The sequence below is a fragment of the Mytilus edulis genome, chromosome 12, assembly GCF_963676685.1.
Source record: "Mytilus edulis chromosome 12, xbMytEdul2.2, whole genome shotgun sequence".
Classification (NCBI taxonomy): domain Eukaryota; kingdom Metazoa; phylum Mollusca; class Bivalvia; order Mytilida; family Mytilidae; genus Mytilus; species Mytilus edulis.
The window spans coordinates 5,885,050-5,904,057 of NC_092355.1; the positions used below are offsets into that span (position 1 = coordinate 5,885,050).

The 19,008-nt window shown below is 31.7% G+C and overlaps 1 protein-coding gene across 2 annotated transcripts in view; it reads left to right on the forward strand.

The window, feature by feature from the left end:
* Nucleotides 1-19,008, forward strand: part of LOC139499553 (cullin-associated NEDD8-dissociated protein 1-like) — a 57,810-nt gene that overhangs the window by 11,986 nt on the left and 26,816 nt on the right. For both annotated transcript variants that reach the window (XM_071288278.1, XM_071288279.1), the window contains exons 5-13: nt 169-269; nt 1,036-1,102; nt 1,454-1,552; nt 14,291-14,417; nt 15,093-15,255; nt 15,919-16,031; nt 17,621-17,775; nt 18,290-18,398; nt 18,736-18,921. In XM_071288278.1, coding sequence (XP_071144379.1) covers nt 169-269; nt 1,036-1,102; nt 1,454-1,552; nt 14,291-14,417; nt 15,093-15,255; nt 15,919-16,031; nt 17,621-17,775; nt 18,290-18,398; nt 18,736-18,921 — 1,120 coding nt within the window. The remainder of the gene's footprint in view (nt 1-168; nt 270-1,035; nt 1,103-1,453; nt 1,553-14,290; nt 14,418-15,092; nt 15,256-15,918; nt 16,032-17,620; nt 17,776-18,289; nt 18,399-18,735; nt 18,922-19,008) is intronic.

Consider the following 19,008-nt stretch of genomic DNA (forward strand, 5'->3'; position numbering starts at 1 on the left):
TTATTTTTCGTTTCGCTAATTTTTGATAAAGATGAGATCATGATAATATTTCATTGCGTAAATTTGATTTTATCATATCCCATGTGTGTTAAAATAAAGAGGCATGACAACCAATACCTCAGTCTCTGTATATATTTTCTTAATGCAAACAACATTATTTTATTTAAGGTTTAAAGACAGTGATCAGCGAGTTGCCTCCCTCTTCTACTGCACTAGCATCCAGCATATGTAAAAAGATAACAGGCAGACTTACCAGTGCTATTTCTAAAGTGAGTGATTTCTGTTTCTAGATCTACTATGACGTAGATGATATAGATATGATGATTGAAGTCTTTCATTTCAGGTTTTCTCTTCTATTCTGTTAAAGTTATGCTGATTTTGTAATGACAAACTGTTGGAGATCTATATAACCAAATTCAGAGTACAAAGTAATGTTAAACCTAATTATGCCCCACCTACGATAGTAGAGGGGCATTATGTTTTCTGGTCTGTGGCTCCGTTCGTTCGTTCGTCCGTTGGTCCGTTTGTCCTGCTTCAGGTTAAAGTTTTTGGTCAAGGTAGTTTTTGATTAAATTGAAGCCCAATCAACTTGAAACTTAGTACATATGTTCACTATAGTATAATCTTTCTAATTTTAATGCCAAATTAGATTTTTATCCAATGTTACGGTCCATGGAACATGGAAAATGATAGTGTGAGTGGGGCATCTGTGTACTTTAGACACATTCTTGTTTTTTTCATGTTTTGTGGCAAAGTGTTTGTCCTGATTGACATTAATGTCATGAGTTGTGAAAGCAAAGAAAATGGAAATTATAAAATAGGATTTAAAATAATGTCTTACTTGCAATCAAATATTTTTGAAACCCTGTTTACTATAGAAACTTTTTATCTGGCTTTGACTAGAAATTACAGTATTGATATTCTCTTAATATGACATGTATGATACTGCATGGTCTGACTATTTTACATACATGTATGTTGAAAAGTATTTAAAAGATCTTGGTACACATCTGATATCCAGATATTCTATTGTAGCAAGAAGACATGTCTGTACAATTAGAAGCCTTAGACATACTAGGGGATTTGTTGAGTAGATTTGGAGGTGAGTGCACTTCAAGATTTAACTAAGTAAAACAATAATAAACATTATCGAAAATTAGATTTCAATTTTAGATGCATTCAAATAAATAAACAATTAAACTTTACATCATTTGAAAATTTGACAGTAAAACCTGCATTCAAAGACACACTCAGGAATAAAAACTTTTAGTCCAGCGGGACAATAATTATGGTGACTTATGAAACTTGTACACAATTACTTATTAACACAAAACAATAATCAAGTATAAATTTGGGTTGCATCCCTTTTACCGTGTTTACGGTCCTTCAGTTATGTCTATTTATAAAGTTCTATTTAATTTTAAGGTTTTATTTAATTCTGTCTTATTTTTAGGTTTGTTGATCAGTTTCCATCCTAGTATTATGCAATCCTTGTTGCCACAGTTATCTAGTCCCAGACTGGCAGTCAGGAAGAGGGCAATCATAGCGTTAGGTTAGTCACAAATGGCAATATTAAACTCCAATGTGTATGCTATAATATAGATTTTACTCAGCTATGTAGGATAAAGGTGGTACCAAACACCTTGACTATGTTGACTAAAATTAATTTTGCTTGTTTAATTTTCATAAAATTTTGACAAAATATTTACTTGTGACCCTTTGACAAAAAATATGATTTAAAAAAAAAACTTGAGCCACATACTTTCTCTGACAAATTTCATTGGATGTATAGCAGTTTGACAAATACTAATTTGATAATTGAGAAGCTTAAAATCTCAATAACAGTACAATGTGATAAAAATATTTAGTTGAATTTTACAGAGTTATCTCCCTGTAGTGTTAGGTACCTCATAAAAAGTCAATTTTACTCAGAAATAGCAGATGTTATAAGAAACTTTCTACTCACAACAGATGTCAAAAGAAATGTATTTCACAGCTGTGTATGTTTAAAGAAATATTATGCTCAGTTGCACGTGTGGAGAAATTTGATATTGGTCACAGAGCTGTGACATCATGAGTCAAAAATTAAAAGATTCAAATAACAGCATAATCTATGTATTTGGGAAGGAAAATATCTATTCTTTTCAGAAAACATATCTGTTAGATAGTTTGTACAGTGTTTTTTCCATCATTTTAGGTAATTTACCAGTGAAATTTTCTGTTGCGTATATAACATGGTGTCTCAATGTCACCATTTTAAGACCTTTATATGCATTTCAATAATATGATACATGTTAACAATAATGCATAAGAGGAACAAATGACAAATATAGTCTAATTCAAAAAAAAAATATTCAAAAAAATATTTTAGAAACACAAACAATAAGGACACCGTTACACACAGAACGGAACAAACTTTTTATATTTTCAAATGATATTTGAACACACTATGATACACTGGTTTTAATTTTGATAAAAGGTAGACTTATTATTAACCTATGTTGTTCTCTTTTAAGCACCTCAAGTACTTTTTTACCAAGTGAATTGTAGGAATTAATCAAATGTCGTGTGAGTAACAAGGACACGAGCAGAAAGAAAACATTTTTCTCTGTTCAATAATGATTGGAAATTGTATTTATCCTGTTTGTGTTCATGTTCAATTATTCTGATAATGTATCTTTTTGAATTATTGAGGTAAAAATAAAGCATGCCATGGCTGTAATTGCAGTTAATTCTATATAAGATATATATGCTACAGCAGAGCGAGACCCACACTTTTCTCGTAACACACAATCACAATTGAATAACAGATATTCAGTAAAATGGTAACGAGACAAGAATCAAAACCTTCCTGAATGAATATATATCAGAAAGCTGCCAAGAGATTTAGAACATTTAATAGGTCTATATAACACATAAAACTCCTTATATTGCAAGATCTAGTTGACTTTCTTTATTCTGTTAAGGAATATGTTCTTGAAGGAAACGTAAAACAAAATTACAATATTTAAATTTTACAGTCATTGATTTTTAAATCAAATAATTAAATAAACATGTCAGTTCAGTGCACTTTTCCTTTTCTGTTGCTGTTGCAGCTAAAACTTCTCTACAAATAAACAATAAGAAATTAACTAACAAATTAGGCAATGCAAATTACGCACTTTTAAATAATGTTAGATAACCCTCAGCCTTAAATCATTACAGTTTTCTAAATCAATCAGAAACTTTAAAAATTATCTTGCCTTATAACTTAAATTATGAAAAAAATATGTATAAAGTCCATGTATGAATAATTTTAGATGTAACACGTCTTCTGATTGACTGACATTGTTTTGTTATCATTACAGTCATTCCTTTTAAAAATAGTTTAATGGAGTTATGCGGTGTGCACCACATTTTTAAAAATAGTTCTTCATAGACAGAAAAAATATTATAGTCCTTCCTTAAATATATATAATTAGTATATGGGCTGCATAACTTATTTTTCAAACTCATACCTGAAAACTTGTATAAAATTCTGCTCCCACACATTACAATATCTGGGGAGGTAATCTTTGAATGAACATCTGTATGAAGAATAGTGTGTCGAGTGTCATTTAAAGTCCACATGTTCTTGGCCTTACAGAAAAATCTAACCCATGGCCAATCATCCACCTGCAATAAAAAATAGTTCCAAATCTATAAATTTATTCATTATTGATTTAAACAAAAAATCTAAGTTTTCCAAATTCTATTAAATGATACAAAATAATGCTTTGATTTTAATTAGTTACTGTTCTTTTTTTTTATTATTACAATCACAAAGCAGTAATCAAAAGTAAACCCATTAACTAAAAGAAAGATCAATCTTTTTAAAACCACCTCTGGGTTTAGACTTTTTGAGTCCTTACACCAAAGATCTAGTATAGGAGGTTTATCTATTACAGGTGATCCAGCCGAGTCCTTTGATATACCAAATTCTCTGATCAAGTTAGTTCTGCATCTAAGTTAACAAATAAAATTCAAACAAACAGAACTAATTTTAACAAACAAGAATAAAACAAAATAAACATTTCATTCTGGTACTTACAACTCCAGGAATCAATGAAGCACCATGTTTTATCACAATGTATTCTCCTACTTGGTATCTGAATAATTTTTTATATGACCATACATTACCAAAACTGAAGCACAAACTTATATATTCTGTTCTCTGATAGAAATATGTTTTAAAATTGATCAGTTTTATAATGGAACAAGATTTTAAAAGCCTAAACATATGTCATGGTTGCCTCGTTTTTATAATTATACTTAAGAACTTAAGGGGGTACAGAACACCTAAGAAAAGATAACTCTTACTCATAGTCTGACTCATTGCTACGTTTTAAAATTATGTGCACTATGCAAGCTTTTAAAAGATCATGATCAGAATGTTTACATTATTGCTAAGACCAGCTATACACCCTTTGTTATTCACTTAATCTTTTAATTCATTTAAAGTTACTCATTTTCCATTAATGAATCTTCAATGAGACATAATAGGGAAATAAAATGAAATAAAGTACAAAAAGTCAAAAGTCTAAGGGTGCTACCATTTTAATTCAGGAGGAGGGGGATGGAGGGGCTAGGCTTTAAAATTTTGTCCTTCATTTTTTTTTTTATAGTTGTAATCATCATTATTGTCCTGCATTTTTTATTTTTCGTGGCATTCTTTACGGACCTGCAATTTTCATTAGTTTACTGAACTTGTTTTCATAAATTGTCATCCTGCTTTTTATGCCAAATTACTGATCCTGCCTTTGCCGGTTTGTTCAAAAGCCTGTCTTGCCTTTTTTCAAATTTCATCCAAGCCCCCCTCCTCAAATGAGGGTGGATAGGACCTTTATCAGGACTTCGGGATCGATTGTTTTTAAGGTCGGGATTTAGGGATTGACCCTTTCGAGATCCGGAAATTCTTTTTTAGAATTCGGGATGTCAGGATTTAAATTTATTTAAATTCGGGACCTCAGGATTCCATGTTTTGAAGCCGGGATTTCGGGATCAGGACCCCTCCTACCCCCTCTCAGCATGCTCAAATGGTAGCTCCTTCCGACAATTTAATTTTAACCAAATAAATAAGAATCCCTGGACAATTACACAATGCTTATGTTCGTAGATCTTCTTATCAAATTGATTAAATCAAAACTGAATTGACTCCACACTGAGAGTACTATAACATTATAGTAGTCTCAGCTCCACAATACTTTTTTTTAAACGAAACATGTAGTTTTTAATGCAATACACTATGGTCTTAGAAATACATGCAGTAATGTAAAAAAGATTACGAATAATTTATAATATTATAATTGCTGTCATATTTTTTAAAGTGCAATTGACTATTTTATTGCATAATTTATATTCATATAAAAAGTTAGAAGATACCCAGAGGGATAATCAACCACCAGTGCATCATTTACATGTCACGGAACAAGCTATAGGCAAAAAGAAGAAAAAAGCGTCAGATTCAGTCCAAAAAACACTACACATATTTTTGCTTTCTTAATTCATCTGAATAAAAAGAAATATATCTTTCTAGTATCTTTTTCCAACCTTTATCCTGACAGGTGTAGAAAATTAACAGATGTCTTCTATTCCGTCCACAATTTTAGGGAAAGTAAATTCTATATTTAGAGTCATAGTTGAAACTGAAACTACACATGTATGATATAAATAGAACATATCATTTTCGCTTCATCAAATTTTCGAAGGGATAGCAAAATTTGTTATTGTCTTTTGTTGTGCATTTGTCATGTCAACTTGTGTATCTTTCCGATTTTGTTTATCAAATGCAATTTTGGAATAAATATAAAAAAGGAAGTGTGGTGTTATTGCAAACTTGTGACAAGTGAAATGTTTCTTCTCAAGTCTCAATTCAAGATTATTACTAAATAGAGTAATCATTCTCTATAATAATAAGGGGCCCCAAAAATAATGTGAAACTTGTAACTGCCGTGCTTTTAACTAAAAACCAGTTGTATCTAATTTTCATAACCTCTGCAGAAATAATAAAAATATTATATGTTTTAACAGTATAAGGATTTTGCACAGTCAGCTCTATTTCATCTCTCATGAGCCGTCGTTCTTTGCACCAATGGTTTTGTCGTTAAGTTTTGAATTGTATTTTTTTGAATCTGGTCAAAAGACCATTAAATTGAAAATCTTGATCATGTAAAGCATCTGCCAACTTTTAAGCTTTTCCCTATTTATCATGTGTATTTTTGGCGTGTCATGCTTTTAATTTCAACAGCTCGTATCTCAAAAATCAATTACATCCTTTTTTTGCCCCTGTAACTGAAAGTCGGGGGGGGGGGGGGGGGGGGGGGGGGGTATTGTTTAACCCCTGTCCGTCTGTCCTTCCGTCCGTCCCATTATTGGTATATAGTTATTTGGCATAACTCCTTCTTCTGTTTGTTTCCTAGGAAGTTTTCACTTTGCTGTCTGTTGAGTAGTTAAGTACGTACACTGCGCTTTCAATAGAAACGATTCCCTTTTCAAACAATTTTATGTGACTACATGTCCATTATGTATTCCGTGTGCATTGAATGGTTTGACATTTCATAAATGTGTCTATATTGTTGTATGGTCGATTAAAGCTTGTGTAATATGATTTTTTAAAATAAATATGAATTAATAACTACATAAAAGTCATGGCCCGTAAAAGTGTTTCTTACCAAAAACCACAATTATCGTCCTTGAGGTCAAGTTCAAGGTCTCATGAAGGTCAGAATTTTAAGAAGGCACACCACCTCATGATGATACATCCACATGCCAAAGATGTAAGGCCTAGGGCAAAAGGCAAAGAAGTTATGGCCTACATGGTTGTGTTTTTCACGGAAAAAAACCATAAAGTTGACCTTGAGGTCACATTTGAAGGTCACACAAATGTCATCATGATGCAAGACACTTAACCCTGTGATGATACATCCACATGCCAAATAGCTAAGGCCTAGTTCAAAAGACGAACAAAACTATGGCCATTATGTACTTTTTGAATAGATTTTGCTCTTATTTAATGAACCAATTTGAGGGTGGGGCGTAATTTAAACTTAAATACCAAAAAATCTACTGGTTAAATTTAAAAAAAAAATTGCAAGAACAACCGACTAGTATAGCACTCCAAATGCTTAGTTTTATGAAAAAATTAAACGACACAGTATTTTACAAAAAAAAAATTCTTCTTCAAATACTAGAAGCACAGCATTCACTTTTCGGGGCTGATTCTGATACCCCCTATTAAAGTTCTGGCAAAATTTTAAATCCGAAATAAAAAACTTACAAGAAAGGGGTATCAGTGAACTAATATTCACCTCAGCTATCATTATTAGCTATGCTATTGTCAATTCAGGATTAAATTTAATTTTTTTTAACAAATTCAACCCTATACCCATATTTCAGAAACTTCCAATTTTGGCCGATACTAGTATGTAAAAGATGCCATATTTGAGTTACCAAATCTTTTAAACCTATGGTTCAAATCATTTAAAATTTTTACAAGATGTTTAGGTTGGCCTAGTTTATCAATGAAAAAAAATTAAGAAAAATTAAACGACAGGATTTTTTTGGGGTATAGTGTTGGGTACCCCCTTAAAGTTACTTTTTTAAGTTATATTGTTTGAATCTTAATAGATAATTTTGCAACTCACTTTGCATGGTCTTCATTTATCTTCTGATCCATGGTGACAGTCTCTAAAAGGTCATCATATTCAAATGATATCTGATTAATGTCAGCATTTATCATTTCCATGGTAGAGTCTGTAAATAAAAGATACTTACAAATTAAGTGAACACATAATGAACAAGTTTTTAAAATAAACATTAACATTTCATAGTTAATTTTACAATTAGATTTTGATAAATTTGGAGACAATAGCTATGACAAAAACAGTTTTCCTATTGATGCTATTAATCAAAATATTATAAACAATGACCTAGGGTGGAGTAAAGCAAACTCCAAAGTCAAAATGTTAAATGACCTTGGTACATACACATTAAAATGTACAAAACTGTGTCTGCAATATATATTATTTACCATTTAATAAGGTCATGTCATCTTCAGATTCAGTAGACCTTTCATTTTCTTCTATCTGACCATCTTCATCTACTTGACTCTCTTTACTAGCCCTTCCTTCTATCTGATCATCTTCTTCTACTTGACCCTTTTCATCAGCCCTTTCTTCTATCTGACCATCTTCATCTACCTCATCAGCCCTTCCTTCTATTTGACCATCTTCATCTACCTCATCACCCCTTCCTTCTATCTGACCATCTTCATCAGCCCTTCCTTCTATCTGACCTTCTTCATCTGCTTCATCAGCCCTTCCTTCTATCTGACCATCTTCATCTACTTCATCAGCCCTTTCTTTTATCTGACCTTCTTCATCTGCTTCATCAGCCCTTCCTTCTATCTGATCATCTTCATAAACTTCATCAGCCCTTTCTTCTATCTGACCATCTTCATCAACTTCATCAGCCCTTCCTTCTTCTTGATCATCCATTCTATCGTCTTCTGAATGACCATCTTCTTCCATGTTATTAATTTCAGCAGTTCTAGCACGAACATTTCGTCTCTGTACCACTCTTTTTTTAAGATTTGAAACAATCCATTTGCCCAGGAGATCTTCATTTTCACATTTACCTTGAGATGTAATACAAGACTCACAGAAACAAGATCTTTCTCTGTGTGTCACAACACCTTCTTGTATACATCTGAAACTATGATATGTTCTTGTACCTTTTACCGCTTTGAGGGACTGCCTTTCTGGGCGGTTCCTCTCAATCTGTCCACATGTTACATAAATACATTTTCTTTTAAAATGGACATGTTCATCTTCTTCTTTTGGTCGAGTAAGTGCTTTGTTGCAGTAATCATAAAATGTTTTTGCATCTGAAACCTCTGTTGATCTGCTCTTGACAGCCAAAACAACACTCTTCTTTACTGTACCTATTTCTCTATCACATGGGCCTTTTCCATGGCGACTTCCAAAGAAGTGCTTCTCTGACTGAAACCCGAGGTCTTGATAGGAATAAGAAAGATCAGCAAAATTAACCTTCCCCTTGTATTGCGAGGATGCACCATCTGAAAATTGGATCAATTTTTCTATTTCAATGCCTTTTGCAAGAAGATGATTTACTGCTGTTTTAAGGTAGTGTTGGACAGCATGGTTGTCATGCTTATGATCATCACTTATGAACATAATACTCTCTTCAACAATGTTCGTACAGTTTTCCTTCGGACAATTGTAATAAGATACAATTGGGTGGATTGTTACCTGGTCATAGGACCAATGTGCACCCTGTGCCTCATCTTGCCAAAGACAAGTAAAGTTCTCGGCAAAGTCAAGACACATGACGACCCAATTTTCAGGGACAGCCATAGTAATTTTCTTAAATTGCTGCGCCTGCCATTTAGCATCGAAAATATGTTTAGCAAAGGGTTCAAGTTTAACTTTTAATATTGATAAAAAGTTATTAAATTTTTCTTCTTTTGGAATTTTCATCATCCTCAAGCTTTCCTTCCCAGCTGCATTTTTATATTTAGTCCGTTCCCACGCTGACCATTTTATGTTGTCATTAGAATAATCCTCAAGGAAAACCAGCTTTTCATTAAGTTGGCTTGTGCCACATTGGACACATTTTCTATCAAAACACTGTTTTCGGTAGTTTAAATTTTGTTTTGGACATAAAGTCCAGCTGGAAAGTTGGTATTTGTCCCTGATAGCCAATAGCTCAGGTATTTCATTATTCTGTATCCTTTCTTCATCTACAATTTCATTACGATCAGCAATTATTTGCCTGTGTTGTGTGAAAGATCTCAAGGCATCAACACACAGCTCCATATTTACACAGTACTCGCACAGACAATTCATAAACTTGTTTTTTGACATAGGGAGGACATTCCTAGGTTTTTGTTTAATAAATTTACTATAGCTTATTGGCTTTTCAGGATTTTCTGATGTATATTCTTCATGCATTCGTTTCAGAGAGCACTCCATCACATGCTTAACCTTATTAACATCTTTTCCAATAAGGCTTGTGGATGGAAGAGTTCTTACAAAATCAGGTCTTTTGAAAAAATTATCAACCTTCTCCAGTTCCACTTCACTTAAAGCATCCTTCCTCTTTTTCCTGGCATCAAGATTATCAAAATTGTCTATGACAGAGCTTTTAGCAAGCTTTCTTGAGATTCCAAATTGATCCAATATATTTTTTTCGTTTCTTCTTACTGTTTTTATTGCAGATCTACTCAATAGATGCGCAACTGTTCTTTTGAAAACAATATTTTTCTTCAATTTACTTTTCTTTATACCTTCCATCTTCCTTTTTATGTCTCCAAAAGAGTTATCAAATAGTTCAAGTCTTTTTTTTGAATTTGGGCTGCAAATCAAACGTTTTCTTAATGCACTTTTTTTACTTGGTGTAGCTTTTTCTATTATAGACGAAAGAAGAGTAGAGAATTTTCGTGGAGAAGATGGCAAAATGGTCTTCATTCTTGACACTGCTTTGCGTCTGGCATCATCAGATCTAAACCCCGATTCTGTTGTAGTTTGCTGTTTTTTTTCTGTAATTTTTTGTTTTGTTCTCATCTCCTGCCTGATTTTTTGTTTTTTGTGAGCATAATTTTCTCGTCTTTTTTCATTGATTCTTCTTCTTTTTTGTGCTGTCATACTTTGCCTTTGTTTTCTTTTTGCCTCACACCATTTGGCTTTTTGATGTTCTTTCTCAGCTCGTGTCACTGCTTTTTTGGGTTTTATTGTGGTGGAGATCAGTTGACCTTTTTTTCTCTCCCTATATGCCTGCATTCTTAACCTTGTTTTTTCGTTATACTCTTTCTTTTTTTCATCTGGCATGCTTTGAATATAGGCTGCTACTCTGGCATTATCATATTTCCTATGTGCATCATACAGCTCTTTATCTTCCTTCAGTTTTTTTCGATATTTTCTGGATCTTTCTTTGCCAGTCATGGCCTTTTTCTTTTCACTCGAGGAACATGTTGGTTCTAATAATGATAATTTGCTTAGATTCTTTCGTGGTCTTAGGACAAATAATTTTTCTGTAGTATCCATGACGATCTGAAAAAAAGAAATTGTTTAAAATGACTTGAATATTGAAAAAAAATGATGTGGTATGATCGCTAATCATGCTTATGAGACAAATCTCCATAAAAATTGACACAGAAATAAATTACACTAAGGTCACTGTACAGCCTTCTATAATGAGCAAAGCCCATATCACATAGTCAGAGCTCTATAAATGGCCTGAAATGGCAAAAACTAACAGCCAAAACTTTAACCTGAAGCGGGACAGACGGATGAACTAACAGATGGGCGCAACCAGAAATCATAATGCCCCTCTCAGTGGCGGATCCAAAAAATTTCATAAGTTGGGGCCCACTGACTGACCTTAGAGGGGGCCCGCTCCAGTGATTTCCTATATAAGCAACCAATATTTTTTTCCAAAAAGTGGGGGGGGGGGCAGGCCCCATGACCCCCCTAGATCTGCCTCTACTATCGTATATAAACAATTTATTTTTCATGTAACCTTTATTGCTAAATTTTGTTCTCAATGATCACTTGAAATCAGGAATATGCATTGTTGTTTGTTATAAAATACGATTTTGTTTCCTGTATTATGAACAAAACAAAAAATAATTTAAGGCACTTTCTTCACAGAAATATGTACTATGAATATCTTTATTGACAATATTTTACACAGTTGTAATGACTATTTGAACTGACAAAAGAAACTGAAAGCACTCAGCTAAAGGGACGACATATATCATTTTGTCTGTTTTGTTTCTAATAGAGGACAAAATTATTGTGTAGTCAAGTGTTACTCACAAGACAAAAGTTTTATACAAAGTTAAAATAACACATGTAAATATTTTATTTTAAATGCATATGTTTTAGTTTAAGTTTTATCCATTTTTTCCAAGATATGACAGGATAATATATAAATTATCATGACAATAGTTAGTTTTTTCATGTATGTTTCGTTCATAACAGAGGACAGCATTTTCAGAAGTCAATTGTTACTAACAAAACAAAAAGTTTTAATTAAAACTTTATAAGTGTGTAAAATAATAATCTGTGCAATAAATTTTCTACACACCAAAAGTTCCTCACTGCATTATATTGCTTTCCTAAGGGAATTTAAAATGTATCAGAGCAGTACAAAATAAGTACAAACATGTTTTGTTCATAACATAAGACAATATATTATAGTAGTCAGATGTTGTGAACAAAACAATTTTTTTTTATAGACATTAATAAACTTGATAACACCTTTGAGTACATTACAAATATTTGGTTTAAATGAGTTTGTGTCAAATCTGGTATAAATTTTGAAAGATTATTAAACATAAAGGTTGTTACATAAAATTTACTGATATGTGTATTGTTCATAACAAAAGACATGAAATTACGTCGTCTTTGTTATGAACAAAACATTTAATTTCTAAATTTCATTTTTACATTAACAGCTAATACACTGCTAACATGAACTTTCTTTGCTAAAGAAATAATCAATGATAATACAACAAAATGGTTAGCAGCAATGGCTTATATTTTGTCTTGACTTCTATTCACATCGAGTGTTGTGTGCATAACAAATGACACAATACTGACTGTTCGTTTGGTGTCCACTTTTTGGAACAGAACAATATGCTTATTATCATTAAAGAACAGTTGTAAACATATCATCTTTTTATTAGAAAGAAATGTTTCAGTTTTAAGGGTACTGGTTCTCATTTCTGGCATTTAAATTTAATTATGGCACACTTTATGACTTATTTTATGTACGTTCGTCACAAAAGACACTTTTTTTTGGTGTCCTTCATAATGAACGTTACAAAAAAACAGTATGTGTAAAATAAAGATTAGGAAAGATAAGATCAGCTGATTTTAACACACAAGAAACCCTTACAGACAATTCTGTGTAGAATATTTCGAAACGTCACTATTGATGTCTTAAAAAATCGTAAATCTAAAAAATTCATTACGTTCGTAACACTTGGACTACACTGGGCTTTCGCGATCGTGTCATTAAAAGTTTATCTTTTCTAGAATTAACAAGTAAAAATTGGAAATCCTTCATTTAGAATTAAACATAATACTTCTAAAAAGCCTTAAATTAATTCATTTCATGTTTGGAACGAATAAGAATTAAGAAAAGTACAAAATTTAATGAAGTTTACTTACCCCGTTGCGTACGTCACTGTCTTCCATGTTTAAGACGACACACCAAAATGTGTGTTCTACGTCATATTTTCTGTTATTTATCACAATTTCTCGTGACGTGATGGAAATCCCCAGTCTAACAATAGATTTAAAACACATTCGATGTTCTTCAGATTATTACACTGAAGCATAACAATGAAAGTTGCGTTCGTAATATCATGACGCCAATTTCAAGTCGCGAGAACAAACATCAATTTCACCATAATAATTTATCTTGCCATTTAAATATCTCTTGATACGGGTTGTTCTTGTTATAATTATGAAAAACAAGAAGGTTGCACAGCCATTTCACGATGTTTGCCGATTGATTTACGAAAATTGTCTTCTACCACTGTAGGACACTATTAGTTACATACGGAACACATATTTTTCAGATGGAAATACGATTTTTTTAAACACTGGACAACTTATTGATGGTGATTTTTAGCATGTTTGATAATATTACTTTCAAAATAAACGTTCATCTATTCAATTTACACTGTTTTCTGACTGCTTTCTTTAAAAATACCTTTGGATGTTTATTATGTCACATATTTGTCCCCAAAATGTATGCTCTTTTGTGGAAAAAAAACATTCTTGGACCATACCTCTTGAGGTTATCACTGATTTTTTTTAAATTTTATTAGTATGATACTAAAATAATCTGATGCACAACATTTTGTCTGCCAGAGACAAAATTTTCTTGTAAAAAAAGAGGTTTATTGACCAACCATCCATTTTTCCCAATACTGAATTCCTCCACACATGTAAAAGATTTTACTCTAAAACACATCAAAAGAAATGTTTTACTCAGTTGCAGCTTTTACAAGAAATTTTCACTGAGAAACAGTAAAAAATAAATTACTGTTATTTACTCTAAAAACATCTGGCAATTTGCATACTTAATAAGATAAATTCATTGTGTTATTTAATCACTAACAGTCATTTTATACTGATAAAATTTTCTTCCAAATTGTTCTTTATCATAGAAACTGACATTTATCATTTATCAGAAGATGACTGGAAGTTGAAACCATATTATTTTTTTTCGTTTACAGGTTACTTAGTAATGAGTTGTAACAACACATTGTTTTTCGAGTTGATAGAATTTTTACTGACAGAGTTGAATAAAAATACCTCAACATCCACAACTAGAACATTCATACAGTGTGTCGGAGCTATCAGGTAATGTTTAACACTCTACAATTGAAGTAGTTTCCTTGGTTTACTCCTGCCAACTGTCTTCTGTTCTTCAATCAAGTTTAATTTAATCTCAGTATTTGCTAGAATTTAAATTTTTGGAATATACACTTCAGAGAGTGGACAGATGATCATATTTAAGTTCTTTCTGCTGTCTTCACACTAACACCATAGAAGAGTGACAATATTCACATGAACTAGATTGCTAACTTCTTTTTATTTACCTTTATTTATTCTATTATACAAAGACGAGATACAAACCAGCTTTTAAAAGCACAAAATATGTTTACAACTTTATCTAAACAGATGGTTTTCATTTAGCAGTGTAAGGTCTATTGTATATAAAAAAAGATGTGTGTGAGGGTATTGCATTATTTCTTTGATCACACATATCTCGAAAAATGTATTGAAAGTTTAACAATACTGAAAACCAACTTATGCGATTTATATTTGCATTATTTTTTTACTCTCGAAAGTAGCGAAAATAAATCGCTCACGAAAATGTAAAACATGGATCTTTCCTCATTAAACTACATCATAAAAATTTGAAAATCGCGAAATTAAATAGTTGCGAAGTGGACTTGAAAGGGTAAAATGCGAAATAAAATATTCGTGAAAATAAGTTGGTTAACAGTATATAAATTTATTTAATACTTACAGTCGACAGGCAGGTCACAGATTTGGGGAACATTTAGAAAAGATTGTGCCACCCATTATGAAGTTTTGTCAAGAAGAAGATGATGAACTGAGAGAGTACTGTCTGCAAGCTTTTGAATCTTTTGTCAGAAGATGTCCTAAAGAAATATCATCATTTGTTACTAATGTTAGTTATTTTATGTTTATTAATGGAAAAGATATATATATTAAGATATCATAAGAGAGAGAATCCAAATGATTTTTTATCAATTTAGAAAATTTCCACAACAGAATCTTTACAGTTATATGATTATTGACTTCAGTTAACGGAAATGCCATAAAATTGGCTGATCTGTTGTGCAGCTTTTTATCAAATACTTAATATATATCTTTTAAGTCCATACAAGTAAAAAATGCTTAAAAATATAATTAATTTAAAAGTTCAATGAAGTACAAATTTGACTTGACAAACTACAAAAAAAGAAAATACTAGGAAAACTAGTACCAATGATAGATTCATGAATACACAGTATAGAAACTTCAGTTTTTACCTTTTGAAAGAAATGGGAGTAAAAAATAACTGCATGTTAAACAGAATAACAATCTTAAGTTCACACAAAAAAAAATATGTGAAAAGAACTGGATTGTTGCCATTGCTGTTTGTTAATTTCCAACTTGCCAAATGATTAATTGTAAGGTCTAGGGCAATCATTCTGAAATATATAATGAGGGTTATTTTAAGTCACATTTGCAGCGATTTATATTTGCACTATTTTTGAAGTAGCAAAAATGAAGAGCTTGAGAAAATTAGTTTAGTTCCAATTAATTGAGGTGTTATTCCTGATTTCAGATAATAAAAACCTGTCTGAAGTACATCTGTCATGACCCTAACTATAACTACGATGATGACGATGATGGGTTCGGTGATGAAGCTATGGATGCTGAAGACGATGACGAAGATGAGTAAGTCTGACCTTTTGACCTTTAAACTTAGATGTCATGGATATTGAAAAACATGTCATATTTTATCTGTTAATTGGGCGACTAGGACTATTTTTAAGTGCAGATGTAAACGTTGATCAATGAAAATCAAGAAGATACATGAAAGCACTAAGAAGAAAATTATTTATATTTTTGAAATTCAATCCATAAGTCATTCCAGCCGTATCATAACATGGTATGGTGTGTTCAAGCAAGGTCATTCTTTATATTTTTGTGTTTTATAATATCAGGCAGGTGCTACCTGATGAGTTCCAGAAAGTGATAAGTTTTTGACTAGCAGATTTTTTAAGGTTTTTTACTTTCAGCAACAATTTTATGAGACTCATCCGGTGCTTGCCGCCCACTTCAATGTCAACTTTTTCTACCCCATAAAATATTTTGATATATCTATGTGTTATTTATGAACAAGAAGTTCCAAAAGATCTTTTTGGTTATTTACTTAATTTTAAAAAAAGTTACTGGCATTTATGCCCAATTTTACATGTCAAGTTTCATCATCGCTATGTGTGTGATAGGATTTCAGGACCATACTACAGACGTAATTGCACAACCCATTTTCCATTTCAATATTTTCATGGCCATAATACAGATGAAATCTACCTTTCTACAATTTTATCCCCCTTTATCAAGCTAATAATCTGTGAAATCATTTAATGTCATTTATCAAAATCTTACCTTCTTCTGAAATGTTTTTACAGACTTGCCAGGTAAAGTGATTGAAGTAATTTTTAATAACCTTGTTTTATGTGTATGGGATATTTCATTTAAACTAAAGACCTCCATGAACAAGAACAACCACAGAAATCCATTTTTACCACCAACCTTGCAATTGTTGCGTTAATGTCATTTGCAATTCGGTTGCTGTCTTATTGAAGCATACCTTCATTTCTTTGTATTCATATGTTGTTAACAAACTGATAAAAACCAATTGAATTTGGGTTATGAAGATTGTTTGAGGTGCCTTAAAGTTGTTTAAAATCTATAATATGAAATAATCCTCTCACTTTTGTTTTTTGCAAAAATTGTTGACTATATTTATTCATTTGTTATTGTTCTTTTAGAAGTTTCATTTAATTAGTGTTTTAGATTTGTTTATTTTGTTGTAACTATTAGTATTGTACTACCAAATGTTTTTTTATATCATGGTAAATGATCATGTGATTTGTTAATGCCTGTAAACAATATTGGCAGTATATATAGGTAACAGCCATTACAGTTTTCTTATCCTTATTTAACCTGTAATTAATAAGATATTCAATTTGCAATGTGAAATAGATGTTGATATAAGAATTTTTTTGAAAATTTAAATGTATAAACTTTGATTACTTTTTTAAAATATTTTAATTTTGGATGTAACACGTCTTCTGATTGGCTGACGTTGTTTTGTTTATCAGCTCAGACATAATTTTGTCATCAACGTTTTTTTCATGATTTACTCCGTTTTAAAATGGAATGAACGGGTAAGTGATTGTGCAACTCATTTTTGATGTTATTTCTTCATAAACAGAAAATGTTTTACAGTCATGTCTTCATATTTTTCCTATTTATAGGGAAGGTGATGAGGAGTATAGTGATGATGATGACATGAGTTGGAAAGTCAGACGAGCTGCTGCTAAATGTTTGGATGCTGTTATTGCTACTAGACATGAAATGTTGATGGAATTCTACAAAACTGTGTCTCCAGCTCTTATTACACGGTTTAAAGGTGAGAATTTTACAAAACTGTCACCATGTTAAATGGCTAGGTTACTTTTATATTTGATTTTTTTTTATCTTTGTTATCAGGAAAAGTTAACTCTAGCATTGTCTTAAATAAATTTAATTATTACATTGGTTGCAATGAATTACATTAATTTCCCAGTGAAATAAAAACTGATAACGTGGTTATTTCACTTCTCTGACCTCATACAACAATAGAAGTTGTGAAGACGTGATAACATCAGATCAAAACAAATTGTGAATGCATAGAAAAAGATATAATTCCTTACATTTTGTAAAAAAAAAGCCAATGTAATAAAAAGAATAACTATTCGAAGAAATCAAATATTGAAAAATATTCAACTCTTGACCAGACAACACTGATAATTAACTCATGCGCTGTGTGCATTTATGAATTAATGTGTTGTTCGGTCTGACACTCATTGAATATTTTTCTCTATTTGAATTCTTCTATTAGTTATTCTATAAATAATAAGATTTGTTCCTTTAAAATTTGACAGAGAGAGAAGAGAATGTAAAAGCTGATATTTTCCATGCCTATATCACACTATTAAGACAGACCAGACCTACTGTGACCTCTGACCCTGATGCTATGGATCAAGATGGAGGGTAAGATTACAGTCAAACCTGTACTCCTTTAAACCAGAGAAAATTGAACTCTCAAAAGGGGTGACCTTTGAATGTAGGCCTTGTAGTCATGGCAGTAAAATAATAAAAAAAAAGTTAAGCAATAATTGAAATTAACCATAGTGGCCAGGTATGACATGATTATGTTTCAGTGCATTTTTCTAAAGAACTACAAATCAGGCTTTCTGTTATTTGGATGTGAGCATGTTTCACCTTTTTTTTTTCTTTTAGATCCTTCACTTTAATATCAACACCCTATTTACTGAATACTTCTATCATTAATGAGAAATATCTCAAACTTGTAGTTTTCTATTTTTAGACCAGTTTCAATGTTACAAAATCAGGTACCAGACATAATCAAAGCCATACACAAACAATTAAAGGAAAAGAGCGTGAAGACAAGACAGGGATGCTTCAGTTTACTTACAGAATTAGTTGTCGTCCTACCTGGTGCCCTAACAGATCACCTACAGGCATTAGTTCCAGGGATACAGTATTCTCTAGGGTATGTTTATATTTTTGTGCTGTAACAGGTCACTTGCAGTAAGTAGCTGTAGGTGATATGGGATACAATATTCTCTTTGTTTCTATT